Source organism: Oncorhynchus clarkii, chromosome 5 (genome assembly GCF_045791955.1).
Source record: "Oncorhynchus clarkii lewisi isolate Uvic-CL-2024 chromosome 5, UVic_Ocla_1.0, whole genome shotgun sequence".
Lineage (NCBI taxonomy): Eukaryota > Metazoa > Chordata > Actinopteri > Salmoniformes > Salmonidae > Oncorhynchus > Oncorhynchus clarkii.
Genome location: NC_092151.1, coordinates 66,079,678 through 66,092,652, shown reverse-complemented (window position 1 = coordinate 66,092,652; position 12,975 = coordinate 66,079,678). Strand labels below are relative to the sequence as shown.

The 12,975-nt window shown below is 42.8% G+C and overlaps 1 protein-coding gene across 1 annotated transcript in view; it reads right to left on the bottom strand.

The window, feature by feature from the left end:
- Nucleotides 1-12,975, bottom strand: part of LOC139409250 (ephrin type-B receptor 1-like) — a 196,000-nt gene that overhangs the window by 28,298 nt on the left and 154,727 nt on the right. The window contains exons 7-10 of the mRNA XM_071154134.1: nt 10,735-10,897; nt 7,284-7,392; nt 7,069-7,121; nt 2,573-2,589 (exon numbers count right to left, since the gene is read on the bottom strand). Coding sequence (XP_071010235.1) covers nt 2,573-2,589; nt 7,069-7,121; nt 7,284-7,392; nt 10,735-10,897 — 342 coding nt within the window. The remainder of the gene's footprint in view (nt 1-2,572; nt 2,590-7,068; nt 7,122-7,283; nt 7,393-10,734; nt 10,898-12,975) is intronic.

Here is a 12,975-nt window from a genome sequence, read left to right as displayed (position 1 = left end):
GATCCTCTCAAGCTCTGTCAGGTTGGATGGGGAGTATCGATGCACAGCTATTTTCAGGTCTCTCCAGAGATGTTCAATCGGGTTCAAGTCTGGGCTCTGTTTGAGCCACTTAAGGACATTCAGACACTTGTCCCGAAGCCACTCCTGGGTTGCCTTGGCAGTGTGCTTAGGGTCATTGTCGTGTTGGAAGGTGAACCTTCGCCCCAGTGTGAGGTCCTGAGCGCTCTGGAGCAGGTTTTCATCAAGGATCTCTCTGTACTTTGTTCCGTTCATCTTTCCCTCAATCCTGACTAGTCTCCCAGTCCCTGCCGCTGAAAAACATATCCACAGCATGATGCTGCCACCACAATGCTTCACCGTAGGGATAGTGCCAGGTTTCCTCCAGATGTGATGTTTGACAGAGGGTTCAATCTTGGTTTCATAAGACCAGAGAATCTTGTTTCTGATGGTCTGAGAATCCTTTAGGTTACTTTTGGAAAACTCCAAACGGGCTGTTATGTGCCTTTTACTGAGGAGTGGCTTACGTCTGGCCACTCTACAATAAAGGCCTGATTTGTGGAGTGCTACAGAGATGATTGTCCTTCTGGAAGGTTCTCTCATCTCCACAGAGGAACTCTGGAGCTCTGTCAGAGTGACCATTGGGTTCTTGGTCACCTCCCTGACCAAGGCCCTTCTCCCCCGAATGCTCAGTCTGGCTGGGCGGCCAGCTCTAGCAAGAGTCTTGGTGGTTCCAAACTTCTTTCATTTAAGACTGATGGAGGCCACTGTGTTCTTGGGGACCTTCAATGCTGCAGAAATGTTTTGGTACCCTTCCCCAGATCTGTGACTCCACAAAAAAATCCTGTCTCGAAGCTCTACGGACATTTCCTTCAACCTCATGGCTTGATTTTCACTCTGACATGCACTGTTAATTGAGGGACCTCATATAGACCGGTGTGTGTCTTTCCAAATCATGTCCAATCAATTTAATTTAGCACAGATGGACTCCAATCAAGGATGATGAATCGAAACAGGATGCACCTGAGCTCAATTTCGAGTCTCATAGCAAAGGGTCTGAATACTTATATAGGTATTTCTGTTTTTTATTTGTAATACATTTGCAAAAAAATCTAAAAACCTGTTTTTGCTTTGTCATTATGGTGTATTATGTGTAGATTGATGAGGATTTCTTTTTATTTAATTAATTTTAAAATAAGGCTGTAACGTATCGAAATGTGGAAAAAGTGAAGGGGTCTGAACACTTTCCGAATACACTGTATATATGAAGCATGTAAAACAGTATGTAAACATAATTAGTGACCAGTGTTCAATGACTATGTACATAGGCCAGCAGTCTCTAAGGCGCAGGGTAGAATGCCAGACGGTAGCCGGCTAGTGACAGTGACTAAGTTCAGGACAGGGTACTGGGCGGAGGCCGGCCAGCGGTGACTATTTAACAGTCTGATGGCCTGGAGATGAAAGTAGTTTTTTCAGTCTCTCTGCCCAGCTTTGATGGACCTGTACTGTCTCCGCCTTCTAGATGAACAGGCCGTGGCTCAGACTGCTGAGGTCCTTGAAGATCTTCTTCGGACTTCCTGTGAAACTGGATGCTGTAGATGTCCTTGAGGGCAGGCAGTGTGCCCCTGGTGATGCGTTGGTCTGAATCCGCTAAAACCCTCATACATGCATTAATACATGCATTAACATTTTATGGCTGCAGGGGCAGTATTGAGTAGCTTGGATGAAAAGTTGCCCATTGTAAACGGCCAGCTCCTCAGTCTCAGTTGCTAATAGATGCATATTATTATTAGTATTGGATAGAAAACACAAAGTTTATCGCAATACTTATATACCCTTTGTTGTTAATGACAGAGGTCAAATGTTTTCTGTAAGTCTTCACAAGGTTTTCACACACTGTTGCTGGTATTTTTTCCATTTTGTCTGTCATAGTTGAAGTGTACCTATGATGAAAATTACAGGCCTCTCTCATCTTTTTAAGTGGGAGAACTTGCACAATTGGTGGCTGACTAAATACTTTTTTGCCCCACTGTACATCTCATATCTGAGCCGTTGAATTGCGACTCCACTTCGTTCCTGTACTGTTGTTTTGCCTCTTTGATTGCCTTATGGAGGGCATAGCTGGTCTGTTCATACACGTCCATGTTTCCAGTCACCTTGCCATGGTTAAATGCGGTTGTTCATGCTTTCAGTTTTGCGCAAATGCAACCATTTATCCAGGGTTTTTGGTTTGTATAAGTTCTAATCATCAGAGTGGGAAAACATCCTTTATGCACTTCCTAATGAACTCAGTCACTGAGTCAGTGTATACGTCAATACCATTCTCAGAGGCAGCCCGGAACAATTCCCAGTACTCGCAATCAAAATAATCTTGAAGATTCTGATTGGTCAGACCAACATTGAACAGTCCTTACCACAGGTACTTCCTATTTAAGTTTCTGGCTATAGGAGGGGAGGAGCAAAATGGAGGCGTGATCTGATTTGCCAAAGGAAAATCAAGCCTAACAGTGCATCAAAATCACAAATAGATTTAGCTTGAATGTTGGTGCTTACACACTGGTGCCTCCATTTGAACTGTGATTATACGTTTTTCTGTAATCAAAACTGTCCTCAGACATCCCCTTGCTATTTTGCTGACCAAATTATTAGATTGGTTTCTTTTACCTCCAAGCAAGTTGGACCAAACATTGTTTTTGATCCCAGGGACATATAAGACGATCAGAGTGACTCACAAAGTCCTAGCAAACATTGCAACGTAAGAGAGGGAAAAGCGTCATAACACACACTAAGATGAAAAATTCCAGGAAATATCACCTCCTGCAGTAGACATCCTATTTTAAGATTCAGAGAAAAATACATTAGATCCCACACACTGCACTTGCACAGTATCAGTATTTTGTGCCAACATTTTGGCCTCACAGCCTTCGTCATAGCTTCTATGTTTCTTCAAACGGTTATTTAACATTTCCTATGCACCTGCAAAGCAATCCCTAAATGTGTGTGTGCATTTCACTTTTATGATTGAGCAAAAAAATGAAGTAAACTTAATTATGAAAACCCAGCCAAAGTTTCCAGTTTAAGATCAAGGTTAACTATAGATTTTTCTGATATCTGCCTCTTTCTACATATATTCTACACTACAAAAATGGAAGAATAATGGAACTATTGAAAGTAAAGGACAATCAGACGTGTTGACTTGAGAATATCTATTCTGTGGCTCTTGTGGGGATCAAGGCTTGGTTCTCAATGGAACAGGATCGGCTTTTTCTGACATAGTCCTAATTGCTTTGAACCAATAGGATACTCAGATTTAATAGACAATTAAGTGAATCCAAACACACTCAAATGAGAGGATTTACTCAGGCGCCGGGGGAAGAGAAACAGCTCACCATCCCATAATGGGTTTCTTGGCAACCTGCACTGACTGTACTATTATAAGGGTATATCTGCACAGCGTCCAAATCTTTTCACACCACATGTGCAGAATCTATTCAATTTATGATCAGCAACATATCATTTTATGTCTTGTTTAAACAGCAAACAGTTTATATATTTTATCTTCACCTGTGCTGTGGCACCATCTTTTCATGGATGGCAGAGAGAAATAATAGATACTAAATGTAAACATTCTCTTTCTCTCTAGTCTGAGTGTCCATCAAACAGAATGACTGTTAATCCTGAGAGAGAGACAGAGAGACAGAGAGACAGAGAGAGAGAGAGAGGAGTAACTAAACAGGGCAACAAGACTCTTGGGAAATCCACCCTTAATTAGGCCGGATTCAGAATCCATTGTAACAGGTTGATCTGTGAAAGGTCAGGGCCCTGTAGGCACTCGATTGGCAGCATGTTATCCAATATTGATCATTTTAGCTGTAAAACACTGAAACTTGTACATACATTAGACGCTATTCCCTGACCATGCCCTGGTCCAGAACCCACTGTATGTAGGAGACGTGTGTGTGTGTGTGTGTGTGTGTGTGTGTGTGTGTGTGTGTGTGTGTGTGTGTGTGTGTGTGTGTGTGTGTGTGTGTGTGTGTGTGAGAGAGAGAGAGAGTGAAAGAGAGAAAGAAAGAGAGAGAGCGCATGATACAAATTCATAATGAGTACATTTACAAGGTGTATCTCATCCTAAAGCACTGTGTTGGGATATCTCAACTCATCCGGCACCATTGTATAGCATCTAAAGTGAGGGAAACAAGTATTTGATCCCCTGCTGGTTTTGTACGTTTGCCCACTGACAAAGAAATGATCAGTCTATAATTTTAATGGTAGGTTTATTTGAACAGTGAGAGTCAGAATAACAAAAAAATAACAAAAAATAAGGGCCTCCCGGGTGGCGCAGTGGTTAAGGGCGCTGTACTGCAGCGCCAGCTGTGCCATCAGAGTCCTGGGTTCGCGCCCAGGCTCTGTCGTAACCGGCCGCGACCGGGAGGTCCGTGGGGCGACGCACAATTGGCCTAGCGTCGCCCGGGTTAGGGAGGGCTTGGTCGGTAGGGGTGTCCTTGTCTCATCGCGCAGTGTACGCTAGCCAAGGTGGCCAGGTGCACGGTGTTTCCTCCGGCGCATTGGTGCGGCTGGCTTCCGGGTTGGATGTGCGCTGTGTTAAAGAAGCAGCGGCTTGGTTGGTTGTGTATCGGAGGACGCATGACTTTCAACCTTCGTCTCTCCCGAGCCTGTACGGGAGTTGTAGCGATGAGACAAGATAGTAGCTACTACATCAATTGGATACTACGAAATTGGGGAGAAAAAGGGGTAAAATAAAAAAAATAAAATAATAATAATAAATAAAAAATCCAGAAAAACGCATGTCAAAAAAGTTATAAATTGATTTGCATTTTAATGAGAGAAATAAGTATTTGACCCCTCTGCAAAACATGACTTGCCCCAAGGTGGCAAAACACTTGTTGGCAATCACAGAGGTCAGACGTTTCTTGTAGTTGGCCACCAGATTTGCACACATCTCAGGAGGGATTTTGTCCCACTCCTCTGTGCAGATCTTCTCCAAGTCATTAAGGTTTTGAGGCTGACCTTTGGCAACTCGAACCTTCAGCTCACTCCACAGATTTTCTATGGGATTAAGGTCTGGTGACTGGCTAGGCACTCCAGGACCTTAACCTCTTGGTGTTAGGGGGCAGTATTTTCATTTTTGGAAGAAAAAAAACGTTCCCGTTTTAAACGGGATATTTTGTCAGGAAAAGATGCTAGAATATGCATATAATTGACAGCTTTGGATAGAAAACACTAACGTTTCCAAAACTGTAAAGATATTGTCTGTGAGTATAATAGAACTGATGTTGCAGGCGAAAGCCTGAGAAAAATCCAATCCGGAAGTGCCCCAGGATTTGAAAGCTCTGCGTTCCAATGACTCCCTATATGGCTGTAAATGTACCATCAACGAGCTTACGCTTTCTACGTATTCCCCAAGGTGTCTACAGCATTGTGACGTAGTTTTACGCATTTCTGTTGAAGAATAGCCGTATGGGGCACATTGCGTATGTGGTCACATGGTGGCTCCGAGAGAGATTCTCGCGTAAAGTGCAGAGGTAGCCATTACTCCAATCGGTCCTAGAGAAAAAGGAATTGTCCAGACGGATATATTATCAAATAGATATTAGAAAAACACATTGAGGATGGATTCTAAACAATGTTTGCCATGTTTCTGTCGATATTATGGAGCTAATTTGGAATATTTTTCGGCGTTGTGGTGACCGCAATTTCCGGGCGAAAAAATAAACTTTGGCTGTCTACCTGGGAGTCTCGTGAGTGAAAACATCCGAAGTTCATCAAAGGTAAACGATTTAATTTGATTGCTTTTCTGATTTCCGTGACAAGTTTGCCTGCTGCTAGCAAGGCATAATGCTATGCTAGGCTATGATAAACTTACACAAATGCTTGTCTAGCGTTGGCTGTAAAGCATATTTTGAAAATGACAGGGTGATTAACAAAAGGCTACGCTGTGTTCCAATATATTTCACTTGAGATTTTCATGTATAGGAAGATTTTCTAGGAAGATTTATGTCCGTTGATTTATGCTAATTAGTGTCAGATGATGATAACGGTCCCGTTCACGGGCTGGGCGTCACTACAGTTTAATGTGCTTCTTCTTGAGCCACTTCTTTGTTGCCTTGGCCGTGCGTTCTGGGTCATTGTCATGCTGGAATACCCATCCACGACCCATTTTCAATGCTCTGGCTAAGGGAAGGAGGTTCTCACCCAAGATTTGACGGTACATGGCCCCGTCCATCGTCCCTTTGATGCGGTGAAGTTGTCCTGTCCCCTTAGCACAAAAACACCCCCAAAGCATAATGTTTCCACCTCCATGTTTGACGGTGGGGATGATGTTCTTGGGGTCATAGGCAGCATTCCTCCTCCAAACACGGCGAGTTGAGTTGATGCCAAAGAGCTCCATTTTGGTCTCATCTGACCACAACACTTTCACCTAGTTGTCCTCTGAATCATTCAGATGTTCATTGGCAAACTTCAGACTGGCATGTATATGTGCTTTCTTGAGCAGGGGGACCTTGCAGGCGCTGCAGGATTTCAGTCCTTCACGGTGTAGCGTGTTACCAATTGTTTTCTTGGTGACTATGGTCCCAGCTGCCTTGAGATCATTGACAAGATCCTCCCGTGTAGTTCTGGGCTGATTCCTCACCGTTCTCATGATCATTGCAACTCCACGAGGTGAGATCTTGCATGGAGCCCCAGGCCGAGAGAGATGGGCAGTTCTTTTGTGTTTCTTCCATTTGCGAATAATCGCACCAACTGTTGTCACCTTCTCATGGGTTCAGGGGATCAAATACTTTTTTCCCTCACGGTATGTACCGGAAAGAAATAAGGAGGCAGGGATGAAGGAGGATAGGTAACGAGCTGTGTCTTAAATAGATAATCTATCAAAATAGCCAGGATGTTATATAAGGGCCCGACTGGGATGATGGGAGTCAGATGTTGTGTGGCGGAGTCACTGGTGGAGTCACTGGTAGAAGAGTGTGTGAGTGGGAGGGTCCGTGGGGGTGTGTATTGTGTGTGTGGGATGGGATGGGATGAGAGCTTTATGCTTACCTCTGCCTGTACTGTAGTGCTGAAGTTTGTCACTGTATATAGTCTCCTTCATGTATGATCTCTTCCTGCAACAAAGAATCAGCAAAAGACGGTTATGTAACCATATTTGACAATATTAAGGCACTGTTTTAAACATTTGTAATATTAACATTTAATTCCTGGGAGGCATAACCGTTGATCATATTCCCGGTAACACCAGGTATGAGCAGTGACTAAGTGGTTGTTACCTGCTGCAGACGATGGAGATGGCCACCAATGATACAAGGAAGACCACTCCTGCAGCCGCTGAGCCTGCAATCAAAGGCAGCTGCTCCCTCAGCTCCGATTTATACTCATCTGCAACAACAGAGAGAGAGAGAGAGAGAGAGAGAGAGAAAGAGAGAGAGAGACAGAGAGAGAGAGAGAGAGAGAGAGAGAGAGAGAGAGAGAGAGAGAGAGAGAGAGAGAGACAGAGAGAGAGAGAGAGAGAGAGAGAGAGAGAGAGAGAGAGAGAGAGAGAGAGAGAGAGAGAGAGAGAGAGAGAGAGAGAGAGAGAGCGAGAGAGAGAGATAGGAGAGAAATGGAGAGAAATAGAGATAGTTGAAGGGAAGGTAAAAGAGGAGGTCAGAGAAGAGGTGTGAAAAGTAAAGTGGTGAGAGAAGAGAGGAAAGGATGGGAGAGAAGAGAAATATGAGTATTGGAACAGTTAAATGGTATTGGGACAGTGTCAAAAGTGTCTCTACTGTGATACACATAGACATGTGGGCTAGTATCTGTGCAGACAGACAGTCCCTCAGAGTGACACATTGCTTCCTGACACAGCTAATCCCCTTACACACTCAATAGGAGTCAGAAGAACGCCTGCTAATCTCAACACAAATGCTTTATCACGTGTCAGAGGGAGAGTTAAGAAAGTAAACAGAAACACCATACCTTCATATGTATAGATCGGATTAAAAGGATGTGTTGCTGTTCTGTAATTTCCAAGTGAATCACACATTCTCCAGTATTTATCTATATCATGTACAGTGGGGCAAAAAAGTATTTAGTCAGCCACCAATTGTGCAAGTTCTCCCACTTAAAAAGATGAGAGAGGCCTGTAATTTTCATCATAGGTACACTTCAACTATGACAGACAAAATGAGAAGAAAAAAAATCCAGAAAATCACATTGTAGGATTTTTTATGAATTTATTTGCAAATTATGGTGGAGAATAAGTATTTGGTCACCTACAAACAAGCAAGATTTCTGGCTCTCACAGACCTGTAACTTCTTCTTTAAGAGGCTCCTTTGTCCTCCCATCGTTACCTGTATTAATGGCACCTGTGTGAACTTGTTATCAGTATAAAAGACACCTGTCCACAACCTCAGTCACACTCCAAACTCCACTATGGCCAAGACCAAAGAACTGGAGGACAGAGGAGCCTCTTAAAGAAGTTGTTACAGGTCTGTGAGAGCCAGAAATCTTGCTTGTTTGTAGGTGACCAAATACTTATTTTCCACCATATTTTGCAAATAAATTCATTAAAAATCCTACAATGTGATTTTCTGAATTTTTTTTTTCTAATTTTGTCTGTCATAGTTGAAGTGTACCTATGATGTAAATTACAGGCCTCTCATCTTTTTAAGTGGGAGAACTTGCACAATTGGTGGCTGACTAAATACTTTTTTGCCCCACTGTATATAACCATTCATATTGTGTTTTGAATGAACAGCACCCTTTTTCATATTCTGTGGTTTTCAAATGGGTTATAATTGTTTATACCATTTTGTGGAAGCTTTCAAAATAGCTCCTAGTGATAACAAATATTTTAGACTTATTTTGTCAACTTTTTATTGGGTTCAGAGTTTTATAGTCTCATGACCAGACAACTTTTCTAAAACTGATGACTCAACTGTTTTGGGGGGGAACGGATGCTGCTGCAACCCCAAGTCTTCAGCAGGCGCTGCTGCTAGAGATCCCTTAACGAGCTACACCACACTGCAGGGGCTCTCTGTTGGCTGCTTTCCTCCACTACGCCATGCAGCTGTGCTACCTGCAGACTCACTATGGCTAACACTTCCAATGTGCAATTTCCCCGAACAAATGGAATTAGTCAGAGCCATATATTTATTTTCTACAGTGCCTTCATAATTTATTCACACCCCTTGACTTTTCCACATTTCGTTGTGTTACAGCCTGAATTTAAAATGGATTCAATTTAGATTTTGGCACTGATCTACACTAAATTCCCCATAATGTCAAAGTGGAATTATGTTTTTAGAAATGTTTACAAATTAATCAAAATGAAAAGCTAAATTGTCTTGAATCACTAAGTAGTCAATCCCTTTGTTATGGCAAACCTAAATAACTTCATGAGTAAAAATGTGCTTAACAAGACAGATAATAAGTTGCATCGACTATACAAAAGCAGACATTGAATATCCCTTTGAGCATGGAGAATTTATTCAACTTTGGATGGTATATCAATACACCCAGTCACTACAAAGATACAGGAGTCCTTCCTAACTCAGTTGACAGAGAGGATGGAATCTGCTCCAGGATTTCACCATGAGGTCAAAAGTGATTTTAAACCAGTTACAGAGTTTAATGGCTGTGATAGGATAAAACAACATTGTAGTTACTCCACAATACTAACCTAAATGACAGAGTGAAAAGAAGGCCTGTACAAAAAAATATATATTCCAAAACATGCATCCTGTTTGCAATAAGTAAAACTGCATAATATGTGGCAAAGAAATGAACTTTTTGTCCTGAACACAATGCATTATGTTTGGAGCAAATCCAACACAACACATAACTGAGTACCACTTTTCATATTTTTAAGAATGGTGGTGGCTGCATCATGTTATGGGTATGCTTGTCATCAGCAAGGACTAGGGAGGTTTTTTTTTATAAAAAGAAAAGGTCTATAGATCTAAGCACAGGCAAAATCCTAGAGGTAAACTTGGTTCAGTCTGCTTTCTAACAGACACTGGGAGACAAATTCACATTTCAGCAGGACAATAAGCTAAAACTCAAATCTACACTGGAGTTACTTACCAAGATGACATTAAATGTTCCTGAATGGCCTACAGTAGTTACAGTTTTGACTTAAATCAGCTTGAAAAGACTTGAAAATGGCTGTCTAGCAAAGATCAACAACCAACTTGACACCTTTTAAAAAAAATGATGATGAAATATTATTCCACTTTGACATTAAAGTATTTTGTGTAGACCGTTGACAAAAAAATTACAAATAAATCCATTTTAATCCCACTTTATAACACAACTATATGTGGAAAAAGTCAAGGGGTGTGAATAATTTCTGAAGGCACTGCGGATACATGGCTCTAGTAGGAACTACTTTAATCCAGACAATGACTTTGGGATATGTATATTAAAAATAAATCCTAATATCAAGGGAATATCTGTTTAATTTTTAAAAAATCACCACCTGCTCTGCGTCGACACATACAAATGTATTGCAGTAATGACAGTTAATGTTTGAAGTTATTACTATAGCCAAACTCCCACACCCAGTCCACAGTCACAAAGACCCGCATGGTGCACACGCACACGCACACGCACACGCACACGCACACGCACACGCACACGCACACGCACACGCACACGCACACGCACACACGCACACACACACACACACACACACACACACACACACACACACACACACACACACACACACACACACATACCATCTGTCAGGGTTTGGAAGCACTGCTTGCTGCTGTATTTGCCGAAGCCTGCCACCGTCCTGGCACGGACCTGTACCACATACATGATGCTTGGCCTCAGGCCCTCCACACGGGCAGTGTTGGTCTGGCTCCGCACCATGGTTGAATTCAACTCAGTGTGGTCCTGTAACAATAACGGAGAGATTGAAAAATAGGAGAAAGAGAGTTAGAGGATATTACATCTGTTCATCACACTGGGCCTGCAGCCTTTAGGCAGTGGAGTAACAACTCGAGTCAACCCCTAATCCTAATACACACTACATACTGCCCTGTGGGCTTAGATAACAAAATGGCCCTTATTCCTCTTTATGTTTGTGTATGAGATTATTCTGGATGGTGGATATCCACATTGGCCTCCACTGTTGTAATCTTTATACAGCCATAGAGGGGAATTAGGCTTTTCACATACACACAGTATATAATTTTAGAACTCTTTTAATTTGGCCACATAAAATCAGAAATAGGGACATCGAGCAATGAGTGGGGTGTTGAGAAAAAAAGAGTTACAAACAACATCCCCATATTAGATATTTCACCATGTGCAGCATATTGGTAGCTGATCCGGGTTTTAGAATCCATCATCAATCATCAACCAGAGTTACCACACACATCTCTCCTTTCAGATCGTTGGCTCATCACAACACACCTTTTCACTGGCATTGTGTGTACTTAGAGAGCTCATGGCATTTGCTTTTCTTTCTCTGTTTGCTTTAATCCCTCTCTGTCTCTCTCCTTCCAGACTATTTCCTCTGTGGAGGGATGAGAGCAAACAAGAGCAGGAGGTGAAAAAACCGTGAGACGTGTTCAGTTTCGCCTCAGACCAGAGTGAAGGGATACAGGGAGAACATATATTGTTTGAGAGGTGGATTGTATGCTGATGTTTTTACTGAACACATGAGTGAATGTACATGTTCAGCATGTGTTTAGTAAGTGTTTAGTGAGAATGTGTGACTTGGTATGTGGCAGGTTAGGTCTTCTGGTTTGTATAAAGACTGGACACATTTTTAGTATCTGGACCATACAAACTGTAAGTATCCTCCATGGTGGTAATTTATAAAAGGAAAAGTGTGTGCATACACAGCAGACACACAAAAATAGCCAACCCACAGAGACAGAGAGAGACAGAGGAAGGAAGGTAACACTCCTCAGCTAATGGAGGCTCTGACCTTCCTTTATCAGAAGAAAAACACTGAGCAGAAATTAGATGCAACTTCACCCCTGAAATATAGCTGCTTCCTCGCTCAGCACATGCACTGCCTAAATGACAAGGTCCTGTGCAGAATTAGATATGGGGACTTTGTATAATGCCTGGAATTCCTTAAATGCCCAAGGCCACTTATCTCTCTTCCCCAGAAATACCCAGTGAACCGCCCTTTACAACCACTCCCAATTCCATCCCTCTGAAGCCCCAACCCATCCTCCTCTGGCCTTATCCCCGCCTGGCCTTCTTAAAGATTTGTGAGGGGTGGAGACTCCCAGAGCTGCGGAGGGGGACTGTGAATTTAACTCTCAACAGCCTAGCAGTGTTCAGCCTGGCAATGTTCAGCCTGGCAGTGTTCCGTGGCACTTCAGTCAAAGCTGACGGATGAAATATGCCTCGTTGGCCCTTGCCATTTCAATTTCAATTGCAGACTCCACCCTGCCATCACGCCAATATTCTCACTGCTTATCATCACACCAGCTTTGATGCTCAGCAAGAAGGCCAAGATGAAATCCACTACCTCAGCAAAGGCTAGCAAATGGAATTCTCCTCACACATGCAGAAAATGCGGAATGGGGTTTGTACTCGGACCGAGTAGAGCATTACATAATAGGATATTGTGACAGGGAGTGCTGACATTATCAGTGTGGTGTCCCATCGGGAGCCCACCTCTTCTTCATTGTCTGCACAGAGCAGGAGGAAGAAAAAGACCTTCGCTAGAATAGAGATTTTATATCAGTTTTCATTGGCCAATGGTGCAATCCAGACCCGATCCCAAATCTAAACCAACCCCATGGCTCCAGACATTCCCTGGAGAGTGCAGCTGAGTAACTGGCATTAAACACAGAAATACCCGATGGGGGGGGGGGGGGGGGGGGGGGTGAAACTAGGAAGAGAGTGGCAGGACAGGAAACAGCGTGTTATACTGGCCCTCCATACATAATTATCCATTTCATGAAGCATGAACCCTATTCGTGGGCTGTGTTTTTTTTGTATGAAAG